General features: G+C 43.8%; 1 protein-coding gene across 10 annotated transcripts in view; it reads right to left on the bottom strand.

The window, feature by feature from the left end:
* AFDN (afadin, adherens junction formation factor) overlaps nucleotides 1-21,552 on the bottom strand; it is a 101,096-nt gene that overhangs the window by 45,272 nt on the left and 34,272 nt on the right. For 5 of the 10 annotated variants that reach the window (XM_040628062.1, XM_040628056.1, XM_040628059.1 and 2 more), the window contains exons 10-19: nucleotides 17,696-17,765; nucleotides 12,753-12,871; nucleotides 8,927-8,988; nucleotides 8,601-8,806; nucleotides 6,663-6,683; nucleotides 5,787-5,932; nucleotides 5,405-5,499; nucleotides 4,728-4,993; nucleotides 3,342-3,485; nucleotides 1,721-1,919 (exon numbers count right to left, since the gene is read on the bottom strand). In XM_040628062.1, the coding sequence (XP_040483996.1) occupies nucleotides 1,721-1,919; nucleotides 3,342-3,485; nucleotides 4,728-4,993; nucleotides 5,405-5,499; nucleotides 5,787-5,932; nucleotides 6,663-6,683; nucleotides 8,601-8,806; nucleotides 8,927-8,988; nucleotides 12,753-12,871; nucleotides 17,696-17,765 (1,328 nt within the window). The remainder of the gene's footprint in view (nucleotides 1-1,720; nucleotides 1,920-3,341; nucleotides 3,486-4,727; nucleotides 4,994-5,404; nucleotides 5,500-5,786; nucleotides 5,933-6,662; nucleotides 6,684-8,600; nucleotides 8,807-8,926; nucleotides 8,989-12,752; nucleotides 12,872-17,695; nucleotides 17,766-21,552) is intronic. The other 5 variants (XM_040628060.1, XM_040628061.1, XM_040628064.1 and 2 more) reach the window with 1 other exon arrangement.

Raw genomic sequence — 21,552 nt, 5'->3', positions numbered from 1 at the left:
CTGATCCTGGGGGTGAAGGGGCAGAGCTGGGGCAGGAGAGCCAGCAGCAATGCGCAGAGAAGCACCTGATGGCTGCGGGGGATGGGGGGCCAGGAGCTGCTGCTATAACCCACACGTGGGTGCCCCAGGTGGTGAAGACAGCCAGCTGATGGGCGTGGCCCCACAGGTGTGACAAGTGGTGACCGCACAGCAACACAGCAACGGATGCCCCTGGGCTCGGCACTGAGGCCACACGCTGGTGCCAGGGACCAGTTCAGGCCCACTCTGCTGGGACGCCCATGCCTGGCTGAAGCTTTCCCAGATGTCACTGCAGCCTGGACCTCTGTCCTCCCTGCTCGCCCCAGACAGGAGCCCGGGTTCCTGTCCCAGCCCCTTTCTCCTTTACACAAGGCTCCTTGAAGACGCACACACCTCAGCTCTGGTGCTCTGAGGATGGTACTGAGAGAAGACAAGAGTCAGCCTTCCTGGGATGGCTACAGCCACATCTGCTAGTGGAGGAACTAACACACTACCCTTTCGTTACGAGAAGCAGCCTTTGTAAAATGGAAATTTTAAACTATCAAAACGTTTAAAGACATAAAAATCTATTTATTGTAGCATGTGAAATAGTCATTGAAATTAAAAATCACACTCACCAAATTCACAAAGATGAACATAAAACCTTAATTTTGATATTATTATTTTTGTTTAAACTAACTCTTGAATTTTGAATCTATTTTTCTATTCATCTGAGCTCCACGCTACAAAATGTAGCAGACTGGGACTGAACTGTGGTCTAATTTAAAAGTTCGTGCTTCAGGTGTAAGCATGGTATTTTGGGGGGAAGGAGCAGAAGGAGAGGGAGAGAGAATCTCATGCAGACTCCTTGGTAAGCAGGGAGCCTGACTCGGGGCTCAGTCCTAGGACCCTGAGATCATGACCTGAGCTGAAACCAAGAGTCGGCTGCTTTAACTGACTGAGCCACCCAGGCGCCCTGTAAGTGTGGTATTTTTATCACCACATTCCAACAAGAGTATGTAAACAGGTATAGGATCAAACAAGGGAGCTCACTGCCCTTAGACAAGACCAGCTGGAGTATGGCTCACGAGCCCACGGCAGGTGCTCAGCCCACAGCAGGTGCCGCACGCACTGGCGACAGTGGCGACAGCGCCAACGCTACGTGGGAGATGTGCTCTGTGCCCCAGGTCTAAGCGCTCCACAGGCAGCTGACCCGGTCCTCAGCGTGATCCCCTGAGCGCCTGCTATCCACGTGCCCACCTTAAAGACTGGAAGTCACAGCTGACAGAGCTGGGGTACGAGCTGAGATGGTCTGATTGCAGCACTCGTGCTGTTCCTGACAACTCTGCTGGTAGCAACACACACGGACAATTCAGTTCTAGAGGATGAGCCAAGCTCCCAGGCTACAAAAAACGATGGGAGGAGCAACATGAAGTTCTCCTTCCTACCAGCCCAGACAGAAGTGTGGCTACGACAGCGCCAGCACAGCCAGTGCCCCTGGGAGGGTCGCAACACACCCACAGGAACTCTGTGGCAGGACATTTCTGACCCTATCACCATGAAACGCTTACTTCCACGTCCTGGAACACGGCTTTCTCCAGAAGCACATGGTGTGTGCTCCACACCCGTGGTCACACACACACACACACACACACACACACACCGGTACAATGCTCACTTGAACCCGGGTCATAGTTCAGACTCCAGGTATAGTGAGACTCACCTCTCTGGCACAAAGGGTCCAAAAATTCTTGTAAACCATTTGGAATGTTCCTGACAACATCACAAGAATAGCCATCTTCTGGCAAAAGAAAAGGCAGCTGCAGATCGGGGTCCTCTTCGAGCTGCACCTCCCTCCCGTCACTGCGTGCCAGCTCGTCAGCCGTGTTTTCAGCCACAGCCACCACGTTTTCTATCAGGTCCTGATCAGAACACAGACGCACAGTGAGAATGACATGCTAACGGACTGGTACCCAGATTTCCTCGTGCGAGTGCGGCCACACACGCACAGGCAGGGCTGCGGAGGGAGAACGAATCTCTCAGCATGTTAACACCAGTCTTCAGATCACTAGCAAAGGACCGACTTCAAACACATGAACCAAGACAGTCGTAATTAATCTCAAGTAACCTGCAGCCTTAAAAAGAAATGAGTCAATCACAAGAAAATGGTTTTCCCTTTTCAAAAGTAGTCATTTTTTTCCTTGCCATTTTTTAACATCCAGGTGCTAATAATCCTATTTTTGTAGAATTCTTAAGGACAGAAAAGGCTCACACAATGGTAAATGTAAACCATCAGGACAGAAATACCTGTTCCCAGCTAACAGAGAGGACAGCTCACACACCTTCACCATACAACCCGATGAAGTGAACACAGCACCTCAACCTCCCCCAGCTCAAGAACGGAGACCTCATGGAGACGCAGCCCCTCGCCACCCTGTTTCCCTCCCCGGGTCAGCTTCCTGGGGCTCTCCCGCCACAGATCCCGCCTGCCTGCTCTTGAAACCCGTACAGACGGAAGTGTCTGACTCGGCGTCTGCCTTCTGTGCACACGGCACAGTGCATTTCATCTGCTGTGCAAACTCACGCCTCAGGGCCATGCTGCACTCCTTCCACGGTGACAGCACCGTCTATATGCTGTCAGTGGGCGTTTGCGGATTTCCAATCCCACTACTCTGTACACGTCTTTTGTTGGCATAAAGTCAATACCAGAGGTCAACCCATCCACCTCATGCACTTCCCTCGTCGGGACTCCTGCTTTGAGCGATTGTATTCGTGGTGACAAGCCTTGCAGCCTTCCTCACCCTAGGCACAGGAATTGTAGCACACACCGTGGACCAGGCCATTCACCCTCCACTCCTCCTCTTGAGAAGCATGGATGTCAAAACTCGATTCATCTGCACAGGTCGGGGAGGCCCCCTTGCCACGCCGCTTGCTGTCGGCGGCACATGAGGACGTGCAGGGGATGTGAGGGGGCACTCCGCGCCCCTCACGGTACACGGATGCCTGTGGCCATGGCTCTTGGGCCTCTGAGCCACAGGTCCCAGTGGTGAGCCTGGGAACCAGGGCAACTTATTCTCTTCCTCTCCTCCAGTCCTTCTAGTGACTCCAAGAACCTAATTCCCTGAATTAAATCCCTTTTTCTTAAAATGCTGGTGTATTTTCTACTTCTTGTACTGAACCCCAACTCAAATATCAACAAGAAAAATGATCTTACGAGATGATTAAGTAGCTTATTTATTAAAGAAATAAAAGTAATTATAAATGCGCCCACCCCATTTTTTTGAATGGCAAACTCCCCTGTGCAAACGTGTCTCACGCTGCGTGGCTGACCTGGTGCCACTCACCGTGGGGATAAAAGGCTCATCGGGTGCACAGTGGTAATTCTGTAACAAGGCTTGCAGTTGCAGTGAGTTTAACTTAAAGCAGGTACTGTTTATATTCGGAATGTCATCAGGTGCGTATTTATCCATTGTAAGCAAAGTGGTTGCCTGTTTAAAAGAATAAGTTAACAGGAGATATGATTCAAAAGTATTTCATAAATATTCCCCTTTATGTAACATTTAAAACTGCAATAACTTGCTAATTTGACTTTGAAATGCAGGATGTTTTTTAGGGAAACACTTCCATTAACATTGAATTGAACTAAAAAAGCATTGTTTAATTAGGTTTTTAGATGATTTCTTAATTTTACTAAAATATATACATTTATATTTTACTAAAATATAAAAATGGAAATGAGATTCAATTATTTATGTTCATAAATCATTTTTAAAAATTCTCTTAGAAACTGTAAACATTTACATCACAACCATTCCGGCTACCAATTACTGGCATCTGAGTAAGTTTCATTGTAATGACTTTTTTTAATAGCCAGCTGATGCAATCCTAGGAGGAGGATAGTAGCCTCTTCCTATACTAAATTACTTTAAAAGAGATTAAGAAATTGAGAAAAAATGCAAAACTGTACACTGTAATAATAATAAAAGAAACCCATCCTCGGTTCTGAGGCTGCAGACCCTCATCTCCTCGACTGCAAAGCCCCGTGTGCTGTGGGGGCTACGTCGGGACGCCCTGAGAACCGGCCGAGCTGCGGCACACGGCCGTCCAGCGCTCCTCTGCCCCCTTCTCCGTCTCCGTCTGTCGTCCTTCAGGATGTGAGGACTGCCGAGTGCTATGCTCAGACCCTTCACCTTCTCTTCTGTGCCTCCGCTATGGCTTTGTGGGCACCTGGCTCCATATGCGAAAGAGCTTCCCCAAATACACCTACTGCTATCAGCGCAAAGAACCCTTTCAGGACACTTACTCTACTGCTCACCACCCGCTACGGGCTGAACTGTGTCCCCTACAATTCATATACGAAGTCTTAAGCTCATGTACCTCAGAACACGACCTGCCTTGGAGAAAGGGTCTTGATGGAAGTGAGGACAGCAGGTCACACGTGTGCGTATAAAGAGTGGACGTGTGGAGATACGCATGCCCACAGGGAGAACACCGCTGGACACGAAGGCAGAGAACCACCCTGCCCACACCTGACCCTGGACTTCCGGCCTCCTGAACTGTGAGACATGTGTGTCGCTGAAGCACCGAGCAAACCAACGCACCACTGCGGCTTTACCTGTGCCCATCAAACACCCGTTTTGCTGAATCCAAGTTCTGACCCCTGCCAGAGGAGAGGCACTGACAACATTAAGTCCCCCAACTGCAGGGAGGTGAGAACCAGGACAGCCCACCTGCACTATCCGGCTGAGGTGACAGTCGGCGGCCAGCTCCAAGCCCTGCTTTTCTGCCCAGGCTTCCACGTGTCCCAGCTGCTGGCGGATGATCGCCCCCCAGTAGTGAGAGCACAGTCCTGACTCGGGGTCGGTCACCAGCCTGTTGAAGAGCCACATGTTGACGAAGTGGAAGAGCTGGGAGAAGAGCTGGATGGTCAGGGCGGCGTTGACTCTGCAGCGCCGCAGCAAAGACATGGCTCCCGTGAGCGTGTGCAAAACATCATCTGTGCGGGGACACGGACGAAAGCAAGAGTCCTGAGCAAACGGTGAACTCGGAAAATGGTAGTTACGATAAGAATGCCTCCTCAGTCACTTTTGAGACACTAGTCTCTTCAGACAGGGGACGGCAGTGAGGTCTGAAACCACACGCGGGTGCTAACTACGCGCACTGCAGTGCACCCCAAGACTTCCCGAAAAAGCACGCACACCAAAACAAGAGCTGTTCTTAAAACAGATGGTAGTTACGATTTACTGAGGAATACCAAATCCAACAGGTTATCTCATTTACTTTGAAAATACCTCCTTCTTATGCATTATCAAAATGAAGTTAAACAGGAAGGAGGGAAGAAGGAAAGCCGACAGAGAGAGAGAGAGAGAAGGAGAGGGAGGGAGGAAAAGAAAAAGAGCATCCTAACCTATTTTTGGTCTTTGTAGACTGTTCTCTTCAGGGTCATCCAGAAAGGCTGGCATGTAATTATTCAGTTCTGATTGAAGACAATGAACCAGATATCTGAAAATACGTGGGTAATTTTAATAACCCCAGCAGGAGGCACTGCTACTGTCAGACATGACATCAGACGCGGACAGTTTATACTGTTTAGAAATATTTTCCATTTCCAATACAACAGTTTTACTCTCAGGATTCTTGAAACACAGCACAATAAATTCAATTTCTTAAATCAACACATTTGGCATATAGTTATTCATGCTTCTCGCTATTTGTCTTCAATTAGGGTAAGTAAAAACCTTTAAAAAAACTCTACAGAATAGTGTAATCTCCAAAAACGTGCTCCTTACTTAAATGCCATTTGAACCAAGTGTGCTAAAACGTCTTGGGCATCCAATGTGATTCGACTAAGATCTCGGTCCTGTTTAATGAAGTTGAGGAGCTCAGATGCATTGGCCATCCAGAAGGCAAGTGCCCCTGCAATATTCTTCTGTTTCTGTAGGCAGAACACAACCCCATAAGCAACCCCAAGACAAACAAAAAGAATGAAAAAAAAAAAGGAATGCTCCTGAAAAGCTGCTGGAGATAGACCAGTACTTCCCACTGTCACCAAAGTATTTACCACAGATACCAGATACTTGCAAAGGAATTTGGATACGTTCACAGCAATGGAACTGAAACGTCTTCTTAGGGTTCATGGGCACACACATGGATCCAGTTAGCTATCATGTGTGGAAGCAGGGCCGGAAACAGAGATCAAACCCTACAACACCCAATTGGAGATGGTGCGTTATCTGGTAATCTGCGCAGTACACGCGCGTCTATCCATGGTTACCCACAGCCACCCTGATACACGCAGTCACCAGCTCGGACGCTGAGCAACTGGGTATCGAGTACTGATCTATCACATCATCTCCCGACCACATGTGCAGGCCAGGCAGCTTCAGATGAGATCCAAAGAATAGGAACCAAGGATAAACAAGAAAGAGGAGAAACAGAACTTCTGTCATTTCATATCCACACTCAAGTGCATTAAGCAGAAATTATGAAATGCTGATAAAGGTTGCACAGTCAAAAAAGGATTTAGTACTGCATGTTTCAGTTGCTGAATGAGTGTTATGAACCGTCCAGTCCGGTTGCTGGAGTATTGTGTTTGACATGGAAGCAGCGCGAGAAACTCAGCTAAGCCGACAGAGCCAGGACCAGTTCCCAGCAGCACGTCCTACCTGATCAACCTGGTCTACTTCCTGGAGAAAAACAGACGAAGGGAAATCAAGCAGAACGAGAGAAAGAAACTTGTAAACAATCATGATAGTTTAAAAAAATCAAAACACTAACATGAAGGTACGACATGAAGGTACGACATTTAGTTATGTTATTCCCAAATTACACATTCACTCCTGGCTCTGAAGCAGCTTTGGAAGTACAGGACATAAAGGATTAGTTCTATGTTCTTAACACTGGCGCAGTAAGGGAGGGAATTCCCAGAATTTATATACAGAAATGTGACAATTAACACAGGAATACACTCATCTCTTTAAAAGATTTATAAATGAAGGACTTCTTGACATCTTTTAACGATATCGTGTGTCTGACTACTTAGGGGTATGTAAGATGAGTGTCCATCCCCTGGTTTAATAGGATGAAAGAGACAGAAAAGACCAACAGAAACAATAAAAATAAAATTAAAAAATTTTAAAATATATAAAAAACATAACTATACTAAAACAGAGTAAATTGGTTTTTGAAAGCAGGTTTTTACAAATTAAAGCATTTATTCATTTCTATAGTTCTTTCCTGAAACTTCAGGATTCCTCCAATCACCTACTAACCCTAAATCTGTAGTTTTAAAGACCTGTTCTGATAATGATGATCTCACTGAGTAGTTCAAATTCAATCAGAAAGTCTATCGACAGTAGTCTGATGACAGGAGTTTCACAATTTGAAACAACATGAGGGAAGACAGACAATGGCTCTGAGCTGAAAGGAAATCTAGGTTTCTTTATACATTAGTAAAAGAGGAACACAGAATGGGATCCAAATAAAACGACAACCCTTTTTAGCTGTTTCCTCACTTGGGTCAAAGAACCGTAAGCCCATTAGAGTCATAGGCTAACCCCTCAAACATAAAAGAAACAGTTCTTGAAAAATTTGGCCTTTTAGAACAATTCTGAAGGAATCAATAGATTAGTCTGCTTAAACTATCCTCAGAGGAGGAAAACCACCAAACCATCTAATCATGTTGCTTCATGATACATAACTAGAGTTTTATATTTCGTGGCTGAATAACACCACTGATAAGTGGTTTAGAAAAACTTAAAAAAAAATCTTTACATTTACTTTTAAGGACTTAAGATTAAATCTTCAAATTATCCGTGAGTTTGGAAAAGTGCTATGCCATTTTTAACTAGAGATGAAGAATACTTGAAACAAACCATACTACAAAGAGAATACCCTTACTTCCTTAAGCTTTCAACACAGTTTTATGAAAGATTTTGAACATTTCATCATCGAGAAATGTCGTGATGTCCATCGCACCTAGATGAGTGCTATCAAAAAACCCACATAATTACTACCAACATCATACACTCACTAGGAAAGAGCAAACCCTTCCCAACCATGAGAAGATTCTAAGAAGGCAGTTGCCAGGGACTGGTGGAGGGGTTTGAGGACAAACTGCTTCATGGGCACAGGGCTTTACTTTGGAGTGGTGGGAATGTTCTGGAACCACAAAAGTGGTTGCTGCACAACACTGTGAATGTATGAAATGCTACTGAATGAGCCACTTTAAAATGGTTACTTTTACATTAATGTGAAATTCACCTCAACAAATTATTTTTTTTAATTCTAAAAAAATCCACAAGTCTCAATACGTTCTCACAACTACTGCATTTTAAGGGTCTTTACCGTGATCCTTATGTTCCCACATACAGATTACCTTCCCTTATTCTAACATTTGTAGGAAGAAACAGAAAACAAGTTTACATTTCTTTTCAACTTTTAAAGCTACGCAATTGTCCACACTATTTACAGAACTTGCATTCAGAAAAGACTCTGGAGGTAAAGTCACACATGTGACGGGTCGGGAACATGAAAGCCAGTGGCTTCGCTGGTGTAAAACAAGAGGCACACTTACTGAACTGGCTCTGCGGGCTGAGGCTTACCTGAATCACCCCCTCCATCATGCTCACCATCTTGTTGACTAGTGCAATCACTTTGTGAGTACGCTCTGTAGGACTGACATCAGGTCTGTACTGGCTGGACAATACATACCGACATGCCATATATAATACATATGTAGGTGACAACTTAAAATGGACGGTAGAGCTATTAGTATAATTTATAATGGCAGATAAAAATGAATCTTCAGCTGTGAAAAGATTTCAAAAAGAAAAAGAAAAAAAAGAACAAAAAAAAAACCCATGAAAATCAGATGGAGGAAAATGGAACAAGAAATAATTCACTAACAATGGAATCTGAAATTACTCACAACTTTCCCTGAATTCAATGCTTGCAGGCAGTATCAGTTCAGGCCCAGAGGCATCCTGAGTTCTGAAAGAAGAAAGTGCCCATCTCTTAAAATCAGGTCATGTGGCTCATAACATCACTAACAACCTATGCCTATTTCAGCAACTATTATTACAGTCTTCATACAGTTCTTACAAATAATACACAGCCCAATGACTCGTGTTCACATGGAAACCATTCAAATATTCAGATGAGCATACTGGGAGTGATCATATCCCTACTCCTCACGGAGGTCAGTTCCTTGAAGTATCTGCTTCCATCATGAGAACTGATCTGACCACAATTCTCTATTATTCATGAAGATTTCGTGCGGAGTAGGGCGACCAGGCTGTCACGCACCTGCTACGGCAATGGCTCGAGTCACAATGAAAAGCCACTGCCAGGAGACATGAGAAAAACGAAACCACTGTGAGCCCGCACCTGAGCTTCTGCACATGAAAAACAAGTCCCCAAGAGCCAGACAACTGCCTCGGCTTCTGATAAAGCTCAGAGATGACCCCGCAGACCCCTTCAGTCACTCCGTATTAGCATTTCTCGACGCTCACAGGGAAGCACGCCTTCAAAAGACGACAGCCTACTCACAGCTTTTTCCTGAAGCCAACATCAACTCCAAACACCTTTCATCACTTAGCCAGGCACTACAAACCCGGGCACGCCAAGCAATGTAAACCAGGAGCAGCCAGGATTTGGAACACTTCGAAGAATTAGCACCGTACTCATGTTTATGTATTTCCAGGTATTCTGGATCAAAGAACTTCAAAGGCTAGGTACATTTCTATTTCTATAAAGGAGTTCTCCAAATAGCGGACCACCCCGCCCCCACTGGGAGGACGGAAGGTTCACTGTTCTGTGAAATTCTTCCTTCGGTTATTAATGTACACACACGTAGGTATGTCTCCACTGGGGCACAACGTACAACAGCATTCTGTGTTGTGCACTGTGGTCAAAAAAACATCTGAAAGCCATTAGTAAGCACAGAATTTCTAAAATGTGTAAAATAATTACAAATCCAATTTAGATCTCCTTACCTTAGGTTTATACCGCTCTCGATGGATGGTGTTCAGTTTAACTGCTCTTTCATGCAGACATGTGATTAGAATCTCAAGCAACGTAATCATTACTCTAAGCTAGTAGGCAACTAGCTATGTTTTCTGTATAGCATTTGTAAGTAGCCCCCCCACCCCTAACAAACTAGCAAGTGATTAGATTCCTGAAGACTTTAAATCTTTACCACTTTAGTTCAGCTTTAACAGATGACCAAGAAAAATTTTCCAAAAATCTGTCTTCGAATAGATTAAGAAAATTAAAATTGACAGCAAAGGCAAAGGAACATGTATTGTACCTTCGCACAAACGTAAGTGGAAGTGAAGAGTGGGGCTACAATGAGCTACCCGGGGATGAAAGCAACGACTGACACAGATATCGGCTCAGACAAAACTGAGGCCAGTACTCAAAACAGAGCTTCCCATCCGGTGGGAGGGAGAGTCAACTGCAATACTGGTGCTTATAAATTTGCTGGTGACTTAAAGGACAGTTGTTTTCCGCAGCAACACCGAAGTCTAGCAACACTGGACACACGGTGACGCACCTGCCCGACTTCAGCGTCTGCAGTCACTGCTACTGACTGTTCATTCAATATACTGGCTCCTGTGACAACTTTGAGAAAGGAGATGAGGGAGAGGAGCCTGTGAGGGCCACAGACTGAAGCCCCTCGTCCCCAGTGGCGGATGTGCCCGTCCCGCCCCCGCCCACCTCCCCCGGGGGCTTAAGGAGCTGCAACGAGAAACACAGCAAGTTAACCTCAAACTGTTATAATCACTAGAAGAAAAAGAAAAGTCTTTCCATCAAATTATATGTTTTGAAGTTTCTTATCCTGTCTGTGATTGAATAACTTGGATTTAACTCAACAATTCGGGTATAAAAAAGCTCTTATAAACAACAGAATTTAAATGTCCAATTTATGTTAACATGTCTCTCTTTAACTGCTATATTTATAGACATCTACAATTGCAGATAAGCAGTTATTTTCAATTTACTATCTATACAACAAACTGGATGAACCTTACCAATTGTTTCATCAATTTGACAAATCTAGTAAAAAGAAGGAATTTAAAATCTCACCAAAAAAATTTTTAAAAGTGTCAATGATAAGGCACTTCACTATTCAAAAAGATTTTTCCTTGACTGAAATCAGCATTTTAAACATACCTATTAAAACAACTTAGATTTTATGACTAAACCGATTAAATGAAGCATCGCTTATACCCACACTGTGTATGCGAAAAACAAAGACCAAAAACAGAAGAACCATCTTTTTCCATCACTGCTGTAATATCAACAAAGTAGTACACACCTGTAATTCCAATAAAAGCTTTGGTAAAATCTTTGCTCACAGGATAAAATCAGTTCTAACGTACAGTGAACCATCAGATGTCTATCTCACACTGTGCTAATCTACTATATTTACTTACACACACACACACTTAATTCTGCACACCCTAAAAGAGTTATCCTAATCGCTCTTTCCTCTCACACATTTGATTTATTCACTCATTCAAATATTTATGGGCTAAGAACTATGATACACTCCTCTCGATCACCTTATAGATAAACAGAGGCACTCTTTACGATACTAGTTCACCATCTGGAGTATCTTAATCTAGAATATACCACCAAAAACAAGGACAGACACAGAAAGTAGACTTATTACCTCTAAAAAAATTCACATAGCCGACAAAAATCTTGATAATAACCAAAATGCAGGATAAAAACAAGGGAAAAACCCGAGATTCCCATATCAATCTACAAACTGAATTACTGTGATAAATGATATTAAAAACTTATAACACACAGCGCCCTCTACTGGAAGATGGAAAATTAAAAACTACATCAGCTGCCTGTCACCAGTCACCCGCCTCAGTTACCAGATCTGAGGGAGAACAGTTAGGACGGCTTCATCAGAAACCTGAATAGCACCAAAAGATGGACACTCCCAGTTCCACTGCTGCTCACGGAGAGTACGTGATCCGGCACTCACGAGCTCCCTCCCGACTGCCGTCTGTATGTGCTTAGAACCCTGCGGGACAAGCCCTCCAGCCACATCACGCTGCAGCGGAAGCTCATCAGCACTTGGGACTCACCACCCGTTGTTTCAGTGTGTGAGGCACTGACATCACTTTTCAACATTTAAACAATGTTAAAAGTCACAAGGAAGTAGGATTCTAATTAAGGTAAGATATACTTAAAAATCGTTAAGAAAAGGAAATAACAAAATGCAGAAGTTCTCTGTTCAAAAACACTAGGCAAGAACAATGGCAGGAGAAACAGATAGTCACCCCTAGGCATCTCAGCAGAACATAAGATGCACTAACACGGCACACAATAAATCCTAAAAACTCCACCTGAAGTCATGTTTGGCTTTGTGTGTTTACACATGTAAGGGTTTTGTATATGGATGGGTGAAATGATTAGACTGTCTAAATATAAAAATTATCAAATATTAACATCCTAGAAAAGCTTCCTTTCTCCATGTTTTACAGAATAGCACATTTAAAACAGAAACATTTTTAACTCAAAGTGCCTCCCTTTTCACCCAGACAGACGACACCATGGCCCAGGGGTAAGGGGTACCACTGCTCACGAAGCTTTCTCTTCAGTTCAGTAACATGAAAAGAAAATAACATTCTAAAAATGTGAGCCAAACCTCAGTAGATTCAATAATCTTTACCCCAAGCCCTTTCTAGGAATACTTCCACTTCTTTCATATTAAGAAAAGAACTACTTCCTACCTGTTTTCTTGCCTGCGGTAATCCTGCTGCTGTTCTACTCTGATCATTGGCTTCACCATCCCGCGCTCCGCCGTGCTGGAGGCAGACAACACCTTGTCGCTGTCCAGCCTCGTGGTGCTCTAAACCAGGGGAAGACACAGAGCATTTAAAAACGCCATGCAAACCAATCAGGCTTACACTTACTGTTGCAGGGGGAGATGGGATGCAAGGCTGCCAGGCAGGGGGAGGCAGGAGAGGGATGCAGGGGACGCAGCAATGCTGAGGATGCCAAGTCCACATAGGCATGCCCCAAAACACACTGTCACTGAAAGAGCAATAAAACACACAGCCACTTTCCTTTTCAAAGAGCTAGACGTGGGCTTCAAAACACAGTCAGGCAAAAGTGGTTCTTCACACAGTACAGTAACAATAGCAACTACCCCAATAAGTTCTCTTAGTTCGGGAGAGCTGAGAGAATATGCACAACATGGAAAGTCAGGGTCTTTGTTTTACTTATGAAGAAAGGATTTAAAAATCTGCTCATCACAGCTCAATACCCAATGAAGAACTGAGTACAGAAACTGGTTTATTCTCTGCCCTTAAATAACAGAAAAAAACACATTTATAGCAACCTAGTACAGTACATTTAAGCTCTTCCAAGCAGGGCACATCCCTAACCAACCCATGGCAGACAAAACAGATAAGCAACCTATATTAGTAAGAAAATAATCAGAGCAGAATCAATAAAATTATACAAGATGGGGCGCCTGGGTGGCACAGCGGTTAAGCGTCTGCCCTCGGCTCAGGGCATGATCCTGGCATTCCGGGATCGAGCCCTACATCAGGCTCCTCCGCTATGAGCCTGCTTCTTCCTCTCCCACTCCCCCTGCTTGTGTTCCCTCTCTCGCTGGCTGTCTCTATCTCTGTCAAATAAATAAATAAATAAAATCTTAAAAAAAAAATAAATAAAATTATACAAGAAATTCATTGTAGCAAAAATTTTATGTCAATTTTCTCATTATATTGGTTTACTGTAGAAATTGAGCTTGATAATAGAAATCATTCTCATCTTACCAACCAGAGTGTTAACTTCGGGCTGTATTTATCTTTACGGCTTTTCTTATTTTCCATAAAATAATGTAAAAAATATATTTGTAAAAAATACTTTGTAAAGCATTTGTAAAAATACTCCTTATAAAAAATACTTTTTCATATGTTGTAAACATCTTACAATATTCTTATGTTATAGAACTGTAATGGCTGTGTAACATTTTGTTGTCTATTCACCAAAGTTCATTGAACTAATCCTTGATTACACTGTTTAAAATGTTCACCAGGACAGGGTGTCCTGACAACCAGGCTTATAAATATATACATTCACACACAGTAATTACGTCCATAAAATATATTTTATAGAAATAAAAATGCTTGGCCAATGGATGGCGAGAGACTACAAAAAACTGTTGTAAATAAATAATAAAGCCATAATACATAAAATTAAGGTATGTTTATAAGCTAACATATTACAAAATAATTTTAGTCTGTTTTCAAATGAAATGCTTACAAAATGATAGCCAAAGGCCATAGGACAGAAAGGGGTGTGTGTGTGTGTGTGTGTGTGTGTGTGTCTGCACACGTGCACGGGTATTTAATTATTTGAAAGTGTATAAATGAACACATCTGTAACATAAAGAGCTCAGAAAAGGATCCATCAAAATGTTTCTAATAGCCAACTATAAATTGCAGATGAAAGGTTTTCATTTCTGCACATTTTTTCCTTAATTTATCAAGGTTTCTGTTTTAACTACACACTTTTGTAAGAAACTAAACTTTTTAAAAAAGATCTAATTTATTTATTGTAGAGAGAGAGCACGAGAGAAAGCACAAGCACGTGTGGAGGGGATGGGCAGAGGGAGGTGGAGAGAGAGAACCCTCAAAACAACACCCTGCTGAGCTCAGAGCCCGACGTGGGGCTCAATCCCATGACCCTGAGATCATGACCTGAGCTGAGATCAGAGTCGGACACCCAACTGACTGAACCACCCAGGCGCCCCTAAGAAACTCAACTTTTTATGAAGATAGTTACATTTGGTTCCAAGAGTATTTGCTCACAGTCGCTCAACAGCTCTTTACTGCAGCTCTTCAATGCCCCGAGCGCTTTCTGAGCACAAGTAGCACAGCAATGAACACGTCAAGTGAGATCCCTACTTGCACAGAGCTCACATTCCACAGACGGCACACGAGACAAGGATCAGATGGCAGTATAGGCTCGTACAAAGAATTTAAAGTAAGGTGTAATTATGCCAGGATGCTCAAGGAAGATTTCTTCAAGGAGGTGATGTGTAAACTGAGTTCTCATTAGGAAGGGGTTAGCTGCAAGAGAACCAGCGGGAAGAACATTCTAGGAAGAGCAAATATGCCGAGCGTTCAGATGGGAAAGAGGTGTGGCTGGCACAGACTAAGCCAAGAGGGAAGGCAGGCCAGGTCAGAAGGAGCTGTGAGAGAGAGAGGGAAGAGTGTGGGATATTTGGGATGAGAGGCTGTGAAAAGCAGGGCAGTAACAGAATCGAATTCATATTTTCAGAACACCGGCCTGGCCACTGGGAGAAGAGTGACAAGCCCAGGGCAGTAGAGGAAAGGCAGCCATCTCAGAAGCCATGCCGATTTCCTGCCGTGTGACACCTGGAGCCTCTGCCCGACCACTCACGGCAGCGATGGAGAAAGATGGGCACTTTTGGACTATTTCAGACAAAGAGCAGACGGAACTTGCCAACAACTGAATGTAGAGGTCGAGGGAAGGGCAGGAACCCAGCATAACCAGTGATGGAGTTCTGTGGGGACAATGCTACAGATGAGGATATCATTTACTGAAACGGGGAAGGATCAGGGAAAGAAAGGAGGATATCTGAGAAAGAAAATCTAGTTCTGTTTTAGCTATGTTAAACTTGAAATACGTCTTAGACGTCACCACAGCTGTATCACGCAAGCCTTTGGAGTCTGCAGAGGTCAGGGCCAAAGATACAGTCAAGAATAATTACTGTGTATCAGGCTCTTCCGCTATGAGCCTGCTTCTTCCTCTCCCGCTCCCCCTGCTTGTGTTCCCTCTCTCGCTGGCTGTCTCTATCTCTGTCAAATAAATACATAAAATCTTTAAAAAAAAAAAAAAAAAAGAATAATTACTGTGTAGATGTACTGTAACTCCCCTACTGCATAAGGTCACCTGGGAACACGTACACACAGGAGAGAAGGGGCCCTACAGGTCTGAAACGAAGGTGAGCGGTCAAGTGGAGGAAGACGTGGAGGAGGTACCACCAACAGATGAGACCCAGGAGGACAAGCATGGAGGTGGGAGAAATCGGGAGGGCGACACCCTGAGGCTGAAGTAAGGAAGCGCCCCGCATAAGTGGTGCTGACCCGTCATAGGCCGACAGAGGGAAACGAGTACTGGACTGGGCAAGCCGGACGTCAGCAGAGCCCATGACACAGTCCCCATGAAGGGGCAGGAGCCAAATGGGAGCGACAGGAAGAAGATGAAGTGACAGGAAGTGGAGCAGAGATTATTTCCTCCTCAAGAAATCATGCAACGAAGAGAAGCAGAAAACTGGGGCAAGAGCTGGAGGGCTCAGGACGGGTGTTTAAGAACAGGAGGCGCTACAGCATGTTGGGGCTGCTGCTGCACCCTGGCCCCGGCCAGCTGCATCTGGAACAGCCCCCCTCACCCCACTGCCCCTACCTAGAGCAGCCCCCGCACCCTGGCCCCGGCCAGCTGCACCTAGAACAGCCCTCCCCACCCCACCCCCCACACCTAGAGCAGCCTCCGCACCATGGCCCCGGCCAGCCGCACCTGGAACAGCCCCTTCCACCCCACGACCTAGAGTAGCTCTCCGCACCATGGCCCCGGCCAGCTACACCTGGAACAGCCCCCCCACCCCCCCCAACCTAGAGCAGCCCCCGCACCATGGCCCCAGCCAGCTGTACCAGGAGCAGCTCCCCCCACCCCCCCCACACCTAGAGCAGCCCCGCACCATGGCCCCGGCCAGCCGCACCTGGAACAGCCCTCCACCCCCCGCACCTAGAGCAGCCTCCGCACCATGGCCCCGGCCAGCCACACCTGGAACAGCCAGGAGCAGCTCCCCCCCCCCCACCTAGAGCAGCCCCGCACCATGGCCCCCGGCCAGCTGCATCCAGGAGCAGCTCCCCCCGAGAGCAGCCCCTTCCCTGAATCTGTGCTAAGCCTGTGTTTGGCTTTAACCAATGGAAGGTGAGGGAATCAAAGCTGGGCACCAGCCGTGGCCCAAGCCTAAGAAAGCCTGTTAATTCCATGATTCTGTGAGACACCAAAACATCTGGTTGCCCTCAGGGAGAGATAAGCAAGAGGTCCCAGGGAGAGAACCTGAGATGACAGGGAGGTCTTGTCAGGCCCCCAACCAACCCACCAGAAGCGAATGCTGCAACACGAGTCACCACCAGCAAGACGAGCAAACAAACAGCCCCGGCGAGTCCAAACCACACTGTACAACTGTCAGTAAATAAAATGGGTACTGTTTTATTTTAGTCCAACTTGTGGGGTGGTTTAGTTACTGAGCGATAGATAACCAAAATGAGGCCACAAATTCCCTGATCATGCAAGATATGGGATAACTGTGGAAGCAAAGTGCCAGAGAAGGTAAGCTGGCAGATGGATGACAGTAAAGCCCGTTATCTTAGGAGGTCACCTGGCCAAGAAGGGCTGCTTAGACAGAGGATGAGCCTCGGATGCACTGCTTGGAGGAAAAAGCACAATTGCCCGGCCCCGGGCATGTTACGTATCACTGCGGAGACAGCACGACAGATTGGGACAACCCTCAGAGACCACCGTGAAGCTGTCTTTGCAATAGTCCTACCAGTACACTACCAATAACTCGTCCACGGCGCCCTATGATGCCGCACAAACACAGTCCTATCAGGTCATATAAACCACCTACCTTGCTTGTTGGCAGTGCTGTTCCACTATGAACATCTCCTCCTAAATCAAAAGTTGTCTCTTGAACGATTCTTTCAGGATAAAAAAAAAGAAATACATAGAATTAATAACTCTCAAATGATAAGACATTGTTTTTCTCAATAATACAAAAGAAATGGCTAAATATCCCAATTCAAAGAGCCTCAAGAAATTGCTTTATTTTCAGCATATAAAGTTACAGAATAAAAAAGCTGTTAAAACTTTATAAACTTTTCGGGGTGCCTGGATGGCTCAGCTGTTAAGCGTCTGCCTTCGGCTCGGGTCCTGATCCACGGTCCTGGGATCGAGTCCCATGTCAGGCTCCCTGATCAGCAGGCAGCCTGCTTTCCCCTCTCCCTCTGTTCTACTCTCTCTCTAACTAATAAATAAAATCTTTAAAAAACAACTTTATGAACTTTTCTTACTGCGATATACTAATACTCTCAGGATCATATCTTTTAAGACATTTCCTAACACAGAGAAGGCAACCATGCTCAAGGAGGGTAAGGCACAGGAGCAAAGCTGCCATCCTCCAAAAGTCAATATGATGATTTTTTAAAAGCTCATGGATACCACCACTTAGGCTATAATAAAGAAACGGCGAACTTTTGTATAATGTTAGTAACCAGATCAAGAGTTACTCTACTTTAAATAATTTTTCAGAATATCTAAAAATACCAAACTTTTAAAACCATCATTATGAAAAATTCAGAATAAACAAAATCTCTTTTTGAACAGTCAATAACCTGAAGCAAGCTATGGCTCTTTGGCACAAATAAGGGTAAATACAATCCATTAATCCCAGCCCAAGAGAGAGGCCCCAGGAAAGGGAAAAAAAGAACCCTAAAAACACCTGGAAACCAACAGGATGGGTTAGTGCTGAAATTCCCTGGGCTTCTGCCCAAGGTAATCAGAAAGAATGACAATGTCTGCTGTTATCTGAAAGCCAACAGTCTGGCTTCGCAGCACTGTGCTAACTTTAAGCTTGTATTTAAGCCTCATCTACAGGACGAAACCACAGTGACGCACAAGTTCAAAACAATGTTTCAAATTCAATCAGGCACCAATTCTTCCTCTACCTCATCACCATGAAAACAAAATCATCTTGGAAAACAAAACAGTATCACACTTTAAAACAGTAAACTAAGAAAGTAAAACTTGTACTAAAAGCTAAATACTTTGTCACCTACCCTGTCACCAAGATATTCACAAGACACAGAAACTGTTCTCCTGGTTTCTAATGGTTTGAATGGGAAATGCAGTCATTTTGAGTCTGATAATGACAACACAAGTACAACAGTTCACCTCCCTCTGTCGTCCATCAAACCTACACATACACTGTACCTATTCGGAACTCTGCGTTATCGATGCACAGAAATACAGCCAAAGCCGCCTTGACTCCACTTGTAATTACCATCCTAAAATAACAAATTTACTCAACACCATGCAAAGCTCTTTATTTTTTCCCCCAAAGCTAACAAGACTTTAAGGTTTAACATGGACCTGTTTGTACTGCATTCTGAATATGCAAATGATTGCAAAGTGATTTTATTCATTACTTTAATGACATTATCTAAGTATGACCACTGAGGGTAAGAACCATGTCTGGGCCACCTCAGCCCAGAGCACAGTGACATGTGACACAGGTGTTCCACAAATGCAGGCTGGATGAATACATACGTGAAGAGGTGAACAAATGCGTCAAATGCATCAACAGAAGTCCCACCCTGACCATCAACATCAAATTGTGCTACCTTGCTAGGCCACCATTCACTAAGGCTTTGAAGACACAAACTCTGAAATCTGCAATTAAGAACACATGCATCATGTATCCCTCAAGGAACTAGAAAAAGAAGAACAAACAAAGCCCAAAGTTACTAGAGGGAAGGAAATAAATAAAATTAAATCAGAAATTAAAAGAGAAGACTTTACAACTGGTACCCAGAAACAAAATAACACTAACAGTCTATTAGAAACAACTATATGCCAACAAACTGGACAACCTAGAAAAAATGGATGAATTCCTAGAAACATACAAACTACCAAGACTGAATCATGATGAGACAGAGAATCTGAACAGACGGTTACTAGCAAGGAGATCGAATCATTAATCAAAACCACCCAACAAACAAAAGTCCAGGCCAGATGGCTTTATTGGTGAATTCCACCAAATGTTCAAAGAATGAATACCAATCCTTCCCAAACTCTCCAAACACCAGAAGAGGAGGGACCTCTTCCAAACTAATTTTATGAGACCAGCATTGCCCTGATGCCAAAACCAGACAAGGGAACAAGAAAAGAGAATTATAGGCTAATATTCCTGATGAACAGACGCAAAAATCTTCAACAAAATATTAGCAAACTGAATTCAACATTACATTGAGGGGATCACACACCAAGATCAAGAGGGATTTAGTCCAGGGATGCAAGGATGGTTCAACAGCCACACATTGGTCAATGTGTTCCACCATATTAACAAAATAAAGGATGAAGGTCATGTGATCAACTTAACAGATGCAAAAAAAGCATTTGACAAAATTTAGTATCTGTTTACGATAAGAACTCTTAACAAAGCAGATATAAAGGGAATGTACCTCAATATAATAAAGGCCATACATGACATGGCCACAGCCACATCATACTCAATGATGAAGACCTGAAGGCTTTTCCTCTAAGATCAAGAGCAAGACAAGGATGCCCACTCTCACCACTTTTATTCCACACAGTATTAGAAGTCCTAGCCAGAGCAATTAGGCAAGAAAAAGAAATATGAGGCATCCAAATCGGAAAGGCAGAAATAAATTTGTCACTATTTGCAGATTACATGTTATTACCTATAGGAAACCCTAAGGACTCCATCAAAAATATATTAGTTATATATTTATATATGTTTACCTATATTTACATACATATAAATAACATATAAATATATTTGTCTATATATATAACTAATCTGTATTAGGTATATACATATATAAAATGGAATGTTATTCAGCCATAAGAAAGAAGGGAAGTTTGCCATTGGCACAACATGGATGGACCTGGAGAGCACTGTGCTCGGGGAAATAAGCCAAACAGAGAAAGACAGATACTGTATTACCTCACTCACACGTGGAATCTAAAAAAACAAAACAAATAAAATTGAAGCTCACAGACACAGAGAACAGATCGGTAGTTGCCAAAGGCAGGGGGTGGCAGGTGGGTAAGGTGGGTCAAAAACTTCCAGTTACAAATATAAGCCATGGAGATGTGATATATGACATGGAAACTAGTTACTAATACTGTACTGCATATCTGAAAGTTGCCAAGAGAGTTAATCTTGTAAGTTCTCATCACAAGAAACAAAAAAAGTACCCATGTATGGCGATGGATGGTAACTAGACTTACTGTGGTGATCACTTAGCAATATATACAAATAATGAATCATTATGCTTTGCACCTGAAACTAACACGTCAATTATACCTCAATAAAAAAAAAATACATACACATCTGTGAAAAAAAAAAGGGTTATCTACCATTTGTATAACAGTTTGACGATAGAACAAAATTACTGTTTATTAAAAAAAAGAAAGTTCTTTCTAATTAATGGATGTACGTGTAAGTACTGGTATATTCGACCACTGAGCAGTCTTCACGAGGTTTGTAGAAAAAGATGTAATAATAAACATAAAATTTCATAGCACATTCCCGTCAAAGTAAGCCATGTTCTTAGTATGATTCTGCTCTTGGCCAAAAAGAAGATGAGAACAGACACCCGCAGGCCTCCAAAGCAGAAGCCATTAACGGCAAAACAACTGGGGAGGGACCTCATATACAGAAAGCCAGAAAACCTTGCCGAG

The sequence above is a fragment of the Ursus maritimus genome, unplaced genomic scaffold (genome assembly GCF_017311325.1).
Source record: "Ursus maritimus isolate PB19 unplaced genomic scaffold, ASM1731132v1 scaffold_13, whole genome shotgun sequence".
NCBI lineage: Eukaryota > Metazoa > Chordata > Mammalia > Carnivora > Ursidae > Ursus > Ursus maritimus.
The sequence above is the reverse complement of the archived record's forward strand: the minus strand, read 5'-3'. Positions and strand labels throughout refer to the sequence as shown.